At 40.4% G+C, this 9,218-nt stretch overlaps 1 protein-coding gene across 1 annotated transcript in view; it reads right to left on the reverse strand.

The window, feature by feature from the left end:
- LOC115016938 (ankyrin-1-like) overlaps positions 1 to 8,361 on the reverse strand; it is a 73,102-nt gene extending 64,741 nt beyond the window's left edge. The window contains 2 exon segments of the mRNA XM_029445064.1: positions 5,284 to 6,122; positions 8,073 to 8,361. Of these exon segments, the coding sequence (XP_029300924.1) occupies positions 5,284 to 5,409 (126 nt within the window). The 5' untranslated portion in view covers positions 5,410 to 6,122; positions 8,073 to 8,361.
- Between the last annotated feature and the right edge of the window lie 857 nt (positions 8,362 to 9,218).

The following is a 9,218-nucleotide window of genomic DNA, read 5'->3' on the forward strand; positions in this document are numbered from 1 at the left end:
GTAACCCAACGCACAAAGGAAAAAATCAGATACATTAGTTCCTTGAATTCTAGGACACGTACTTAAGAGCCCCACTCTCATGGGAACAAATAAACATAGTTCATTTCCTCCCCCTCCCCACTCAAATACAGTGAATCAAAGTATTCTTTTCATACATTTGTCAAATCTGGGACAGCATACAATACTGTATTTAAACACGGTAGAATTGCAACCATCTGCAGTGCTAAGATACTTAGTTTAAAGAGAAAAGGTCTGAAACTGTCAAAGACAGCAGCTGAGTGGAAAGTTAAATAAGTCCTTAATCATTGCTGCTGTGTACCCTAAAAAGCTGTCAGACAATACATTCCTCTTGGCTTCTTGTAGTTTAAAATGATCTTGAGTAAATCATCTCAAATCAAAACGTTCACAGAGGTCAGCGGATGTGTGTTTCAGTCAAAATTGTGTGATTTAGTGTATGATTTGACCGTTTCTGAATGATTGGGTTCGACTGCAATAACATAAATTACCTAAATGATCTATGAATTTGCAACCAAAGCTCTAAAATAAGCCAAGAAGATAAATGATCCCCTTTTGTTAAACATATTTAGAATGTTACCGTATATTCATGCAGATGAACAACTTCTAATTACCAAAGTTAGGCATTACTGAAAAGTATTTCTGATGTTATTGTCCGATGTGTTGTTTAGTTCGAGGACAAAAGTGGGCAGAGAGGCAGAGAAAGGAGGAAGAGAAACCGAAGAGGGTTTTGGCTAATTAGGGTTGGGTATCCATAAGGTTACATAAAAGTGGAATGAGATACCCTGAAGCTCTGCTATTTCACTCACAGTCACAGTATGTGCACGCATGCAAACATGAGAAAGCACACACTATCCATTAGCCGATCTTTGGATCCATTGTAATAAGTGCTTGCCTGGAGGAAACAGGGAAATGTACAGGCCAAAGGATGCTGAGGTACTACAATAAAAGGTTTCATGTCCCAGATTAGTCCATCCCATTGGTGACAGAGAACCTAAACAATCACTGTGGCAATTTGAAGATGATCTAGCATTTTCATTTACTTCCTTCATTTTCAGCACCGCAGCTGACTGTGGTCCAATGTTTGTTTTCAACTTATTTAATGGTATACTAAGCTGGAATTCAAATTAGCATGCTTGTTGCTGCAATTCATAAAACCAAATCTCCACAGGCACTTGAAAATTTGATACATTAATTGAGGTTGTATTCATAGTAGAAATGTCTAACATTCAGGGAGCAACTTCTCCTTTTTAGCCGATGCTGACCATCACTTTCCCCGTTTAAAATGACTAATAGTACCAAAGGCAGGTCATATCAGCTGTCAGTAATTATTGTTATTGTGAATAACTTGATAACAGGCCAATATTACATTTGTCTGCGGTCTGGTTGAAATGTTCTCTGCCAGCTGGTCTGTTTGTGAGGAAATAAGCTCCACTCTGCTCCACCATGGTGCAACCGCCAACAACTCCAAGAGAGCTTTACTTCTTCTCTCCAGCAGATTGCATCACGTCAATTTCAGGAGCTGCATTCTGCAGTTAAACTTAAATGCATATATTTAATAATAATTTAAGGTGATCAAATTATTAGCTTTTTTTCTTAACAGGACCTCCAGTATTTGGATGAAGAAGTTTCTGGATGTTAGTAGTCTACTGCTGTTATTTCAATGTGTCATACATATTTGAATCATCATTTAGGTAAATATAACTCGGACTCTATCAGTTGATACCCAATGCTAAAGGACTTTGATTGAGATCAGGGCCAATACAACTTGATCGGGACATCCCCATCTTGTTATTTCCAATCAGGTCTGATCACAGTGGTGCCCTTACACTAGTATGGCACCCCTATGCAAAAAACACAATTTTTATGCAGCGCTTTTTGTAGTTTTTTTCCAACCACTCAAAGCACTTTTACAACACGTCAGTATTCAACTATTCACACACACATTCATACAGAGGCTACCATAGATGGTGCCACCTGCTCATCAGGAGTGATAAACACTCACCCACTGTTGGCCATGCCACCGGGAGCAATTTGGGTCAGTATCTTGCCTACCCCCTGACCCACAGCCGTTATATAACTCAGTCTGCCTCAGTGCCATTTCTGCTCTTATTCTTCTCTCAAAGATTTTTTTCATTTATCAGATGAGTGAGGAAAGACAGGAAATATAAGAAGTAGATGACAAAGGTCGTTGATCTATTCCAAACCCATGACTCTGCAGCTCCATGGCATACACCTTAACCAGCAGAGCAAGCAGAATGCCCCTTCACTTTCTTTGCAGATTCCCTAACTACATTACTGTCCAGTCCATCCAGAATTATGATAGGATCTCTGTTGGCACTGCAGTGGATGACCTTTGTGCAAAGGAAAGGAGTAGGGACGAGTGATACCATGCTGCCAAGTTTGATTTACATCGAATGGAGCTAATTAACATCCCCAGAACATTAAGACTTGCCTGTGTCTCTCTGTCTCTTTGACTTGCTTCCTCACTCCCTCTGGATACATAGCAACAATCAAGTGTAGGGAAAAAAAGACAGATTCAGAGAGATACACAAAGAACAGAGATACGTTGCAAGGTTGATGATTGAGGTGAAAGTGAGGGAGAAAGGCCACTGAAACAGAAGCAGTGAAGCAGAAATGGGTTTATTTTTTGCTACAAATGCTTTCTTATTGCTGCATCAAATGTGTCTTAAGCGGTGAAATCCTGTAGACAACGATACAATAACAACAACTCTTTACAAAGAAGCCAGTTGAGATGGAGAGTTGTTTTGAATCAAATGACCATTAATGAAATATTAAACGTCTGTCTATTAAATGTCTGCCTGATGGATTTTTGAAGAGTAAAATTAACTTAGGTAGCGAACGTTAAGTGGATGGCTAGCTAAGTGCAGTAACGTTAAGTAAGAACTAAAACTGGCTCTCACAAATCAAACTATACCTACTGACGGGATAAATAGCATTCATGTCATTCACTGTCAGCTCAGTAACTTAATTTTTCATTTTGACCAGTAACAATGACTAAAACGTCCACACTGCTGTAATATGTAATCCGTTTAAGTTTAGTTATTTATTATACTGTATTCAATCATTTTAATATTAGCAGGTCTCAAATGGTTTTAAAGTGTAAGAGTACCTAGATAAAACTAATCCGAAATTAAATGTCTAATTCTGGCTACTTTTGTAAATTTAAATATTTGACAAATATTAATGCAACAATCCAATATTACCATCAAGTAGTCCTACTCACTGCCCACAATGGCCTAATACAACCACAATTTAACAAAAGGAAACAGTACAGCAACATTTGTATTGCTCGACACATCTCTGTCGTCAGACAATAAACAGCACATCTTCATTCTGCCAAACAATTTGGTCATTTGTGAAGTCCATAGCTCATAAATTGAGAGTAACATGTGTACACAAGCCATCTTTTCTTCAACATGAACAATATTCACATGACTATTGTCTAACTGCCTTAATGCAGATCTTGCATAGTCACCTGTATCATGGTGCTATGTCCAATGTAATCCAATCTATGATGGGAGTAATGTAGTCCTCACATAACTGGTGTCCACACCATATGATCTTAACTTTTGGTGGCATTTGGTGTAGTTGTTGTAAACGGCATTCGATTGACCAAACCATATATTTATTGTTTTACGTGAATTGTTACTATAATAGAACAAATGTTTGCTAATTACATTATATTCTGCATATTGTTCTATATTTAAAATTGCTTGAAATTGAATACCTTTACCAAGAATATTAGATTTTTTTAGATGACAATATTATTATATGTATAATTTGCTGACAACATAAAAGTGATTTGGTGTGACTGTAGGAATATTAACACCTCACGACATCACCACATTTTCATCACTACAGTAAAACGTACCTTTAAGATTCCTGCTGCATGGCCTCGGACACCCTGAGCAAACCACAGTCAGGACAAACAATCCGTTTTTAGGTTGAAAGAATATTAAATACAGAAAAGAGATTACCCTCCATGTGCTCTCTAAAAAAAATATGCTGCATTCTTTTTCTTTGTGTTTCTGTCTTTCAGACAATTGCCACACACACACACACACACACACACACACACACACACACACACACAGAGTGAATATAAGAAGACATGTCTATTCTCTGTTGCCACAAACTCCACATCATTATGTGCACACAGAAATATTGCAGGAAGTAATTGAGAGCTGGTATTGCATTGCATTGCAACACTGAGCCTCTGCACATGGCATAATGCTGTAAATTCCACTAATGGATAAAATTCATAAAAGTGTTTTTTTTTTTTTTTATCCATTCAACAAGTGCCTTACATGATAGAATGCATCATTTCAGTGCTTCCAAGCATGAGTGCAAGGCGGCGCAACCCCAATAAAAACTACACCTAAAGGCACGACCAGAGTGTGAGAGTGCAGGGGAGAAGTGAGACGGAAGGCTGAGAGAGGGATCTCCTGCCTACGGGATATATTCTGCGTGCCTAGTTTGTCACAATACATTTAAATATTAATTCACGACACAACTAATATTACTAGCAATATAATAGATCATTAGCTTAGACTTCTTGATTAAACAACTCAAGCGAGCCCCCCCAAAAGATATACAAATGTGTTGCATCTATAATTAGAGTGTACCTCCATCTTCCCCCTCCATTTTACATTTTCCCCAATAAAATAAATCAGTTTTTATGAGGGAAGACACCAAATCTAAGACCAACACAGCTTCGTGGGAACGAATAGAGCATGCAGAACATGTCCATGGTGATGGGATTATATGCATACAAATGCATGTAAGTGCAGTACACTGAACTTGCATTGCATTAATATGAATGAGCTGCACCCATGTAAGGCTGAAATCCCCCCCAAAATGCTTGTGAAAGAAAACTGACATTGACATTACCTGTTATCTACCAACAGCCTATATTGATCCCACCTCTAGTAGCAAATAATAATCATCAGCTTCCTTTTCCTTCCCCTGTATCAGACCGAGCAAACACAACCTGTACCAGAGCATATGTGCTTGACTGGTTAGCCTACACACACACACACACACACACACACACACACGCACCAGCTGAGGCCGCAGGACCAACTGTGTAATTATACATGTGTAATTGCATTCTCACTAATCTTGTACAAAAGATGCAGTGAGAGAGAGAGAACCCTAGAGAAACAGAGAAAGGCAGGTAAAGGGGGGGAGATGGATGTAAGAAACACCGTCACCTCCCCAGTCTCTTCAGACAGCCAGCCATACCTTGCGCCTGCGGTCCCTGGAGCGATTCCTCTTTTTTATCTTCTCCTCCTCCTTCTCCCTCTGCTCCTGGGCGGCGGCCTCTGCGAGGTCCTTGGTCTTACGGAGCTGCTTGGCGGCTTGCGCCATGGTGCCGCTGCTACTGTTGCTGCTACTGGTGCTCTAGTCGCCGTCGCTCCAGCCCTCCTCTCGTTTGCACTACCACCAGTTGTCCCGCTTTCCTCTTCCTGTGTCCCTCTGTCCCCTGAGCCCAGTCACTTACTATCTCTTCTCTGGTGGCCACCACGACATGTGTGCATATAAGGCAAGCGGTGGGGACGTCTGTGTCCAGTTATCTCTGTGTGTGTGTGTGTGTGTGTATGGATGATGTTGACGCTACAGCAGCCACAAGACAGCCTCCAGCAGCCACAAAGAAAGATGCTACAGCTAGTGGTGCTGATGCTGCTGCCTGTGCCGCGGCTGCTACTCATCCAGTCAGCTTGCACTGCGCTGAATTGCCTCCCCTCCCCCTTCTTTATTTCCTACCTTCTCTACTCTCTCCTCCCTCTCTCTCCCTCTGCTTGCACAGACCAGTCACGCAGTCCTGTGTTCAGCACGGTGGGGATCCTGCTGCAGAGCTCCCTCTGTTTATCTGTCAAATGTCCTCTTCTTCCTGCTGCTCTGCCTCTTTCTCCAGTCTTCTTCCCTGTGCTCAACAATTCTCTTTCACAATAGCTGCTGTTGCGTCTTGTACAAGTGAGGTACAAAAGATGAGGGAGCCAAAGCTGAGGAATGTCTTCAAATTATATTTTTCTGCACGTCTTCGCTCTCTCTGACCATGGCTTATCCACAGCACCTCCCACCTGGAAACAGATGGAGAGAAAGAAGAGCAGTGAGAAAGATGGAAGCTTGTAAAATAGAAATTGTTCTTTTATCTAAAAAACAGTATCTGAGTGCTTGGTTTTCTGCGGAATGAGTCTTTGCACAGTTTGGTCCCTTTTTGACTATTAAAAGGTTGATGTCAAGGAAACATGGTACCATACATTAACATCTACACTAGCCTAGTTTCCTAATGTTTAATGTCAGAAGCAGACAGAGGGAAAAACATCAGCATGAATGCTTCATAAAAACTGCATGTCCTCTCCCTCCCCTTTCATTCCACCACTCTCTCCCTCTTTCCATCACATCGGGAGGTCACGCATGGCTGTTTGATGTCGCAATTCAGTATCAGATGAGTAAACAACAGCATGAACAGACACTATGATTTAAAAGTGATATAGACATAAAGACTGATTGGTCTAAGTTTTGATTTCTATAAAAAAACTATTTCTGTAAAAACTATAACTTTCAATAATTCCAATTAATCTCTGAAATGATTTGCTCGTCTAAACTACTTCAACATGTTGTCCTGAGTTTCAGTTTCTATGTAGTGACTTAAAATGGTAACGTGTTTCAATGTGAGCAATTTAAGTGACAAATGAATTACACCCATCAGGCAAATGTATGAAAATACTTCTTGATGCATCTTTTTGTTGATCTTAACAGTTATATGATGTTTTTGCTTTCTGTTGACCACACTAACATCACTATCTGAATGATTGCCCCCTCTCACCCCTGCAACATCATCTTTCTGCAGAATTATGTTGGATGTACTGTGCAGCATAGCACTCAACAAAGATACCATGTGACAAGACTAAGAATGCATACATTTTATATTCATAGATGGCATCTGCCAACATACTAACACCGGATCCATTCCATAATTGGACAGCTTTGTATTTTATTTTGCCTGATGGTAATGGATATATTAAGCATGAGGTAAATATAATAAAACAATACCATAGTCTCCCCTGCACTCTAGATTAACTTGAAAAGTCTGGTGAAAAAGCTGTCAATGTAAGCAGACGGATGATTCAAAATTCCACATAAAAATTACCTTCAAGATGATGCATGTGTACATTCAAGGTTATGTTCACATCATAAAGACTAAATTGGCAAAAGGGTTTCAGGCCACAAGATTGATGCTCCCATGAGCGGGTTTATTCTGTAATGTGTCAAATGGTCTTTGGCAGGCACATTATATGACCTGTCACTTAGACACTTGAATGAATAAACCACAATGAAAGGATCAGTCCAGTGTACAGTTTGGATATATTTGTGCCTCCATTATCATTTACTCACATTTTGTAAGAAGAAAGATCATATATCGCTGTTGTTTGCTTAATGCTGTCCAATAGTAATGCATCACAATTACCCAACTTATTTTTACCTCATTTTGAAGTCTACATTTGGACCCAAAAACTAACTTTAGGTTTACTAGTAGCTAGCTAAAGTTACCAACTAAAACCCCAGGGCTGAATTATTTTATGGCGGTCGCATTTAGCCACTCTGTGCCTCTCATGTTTTATCATTAACGCTAACTTGATAATGCCCTCCTCATACACGACAGGGACATTACTTGGAACTTGACTGGGGTTACATGTTATTAGGCATACAATAATACAGCTCAAAACGCTTGGTATCAGTTACCGCGCGCTTCTAAGTACCTAGCTAGCCTAACTAACTTGCTAGCTGAACGAGTATAACATTTAAATGTTTTTAGGCTTATCTAACAATGGGTAACAACAGTTCCTCAATGTCTTGCTAGGTAGTAATAAAGGTCAGTGGTATTTTCTTTTGCTATTTTCTAGGTAGCTATCTTGTTAACTAAAAATGAAGATACGTATTTAAGCTTGCTAACGTTTTATAGCTAGCTAACCTTACGATCAAATAATTGGTGGGCAATGCAAATGAATAATTCATAACCTTCTTACCATAATATCCGTGCATACTTATGGACGTGTTATAATGTAATATAAATCATTTAAGGTTCATTTCCAGCCCGAACAGTCTGTTCTTCAAACAGAAACGATGGACTGTATGGTGACAAACCAGGCACAGCCTAACCACACCTTCACAGGTTTGCCACCACACAGACCTGGGCATTTTACGGCCCTTTTCAAAATAATAGCAACACAAATAACTTTCTAACTGTGTTGCTATTATTTTGAAACGGGTGCTGTTTTTCTGTATTTACGTACGCGCGCCGCGCGCGTAAACAGCTACAAGTGATGCTGACCGGCTAGCCCTCAAAATGGCCGCTCGCGCCAAAATAAGAAAGCTTGATACAGAATGCCGCGTTTTCAAGAAGACATGGACTGCTAAGTATTTATTTACAGAAGTGAAAGGTAAAGCCGTGTGCTTAGTTTGTGGTGCGCAGGTCGCTGTGTTCAAGGATTACAATTTGAGTCGCCGTTCAAGAACTTGTCTGATGAAGAGCGGGAAAAGGAGTCGGGTGCTTTGCTAGCTGCAAAACCAACAAGGACTTTTTACAAAACATTGCACATCCAGAGATGCAGCTGTCAAGACAAGTTAAGTCTTATCCCACAAAATCACTAGTAAAAGTAAACCGTTTTCTGACGGAGAGTTTATCAAGGAGTGTTTGGTGGATTCTGCAGCACTCATATGTCCGGAGAAAAAGGAGGCATTTGAGAATGTGCCCCTGACGCACTGTAACGCGGAGGATCGAGACATCTGGAGCTTCAGCTGCAGAACAGAGAGGTCAACTTTGACTTATTTTCCCCCTTGGTTTTGGATGAGAGCTGCGATGTACGCGAGTGACACTGCCCAGCTACTCATCTGCTTACGTGGGATAACTAAGGACTTCAAAATGACGGAGGAGCTGGCAGCCATGCAGTCAATGAAAGGGACAACAACAGGGAGTGATGTGTTCACGGAGGTAAATGCATGTGTGGACAAGTTGGGACTGAAATGGGACAAGCTGGCAGGCGTGACAACGGATGGTTGTCCAAATCTGACGGGGAACAATGTTGGACTTTTGAAGAGAATGCAGTATAAAGTGACAGAAATTAACCCTGAAGAGAAATGGGTATTTTTGCATTGTGTTATACATCAGGAAG

The sequence above is a fragment of the Cottoperca gobio genome, chromosome 12 (assembly GCF_900634415.1).
Source record: "Cottoperca gobio chromosome 12, fCotGob3.1, whole genome shotgun sequence".
Taxonomy (NCBI): domain Eukaryota; kingdom Metazoa; phylum Chordata; class Actinopteri; order Perciformes; family Bovichtidae; genus Cottoperca; species Cottoperca gobio.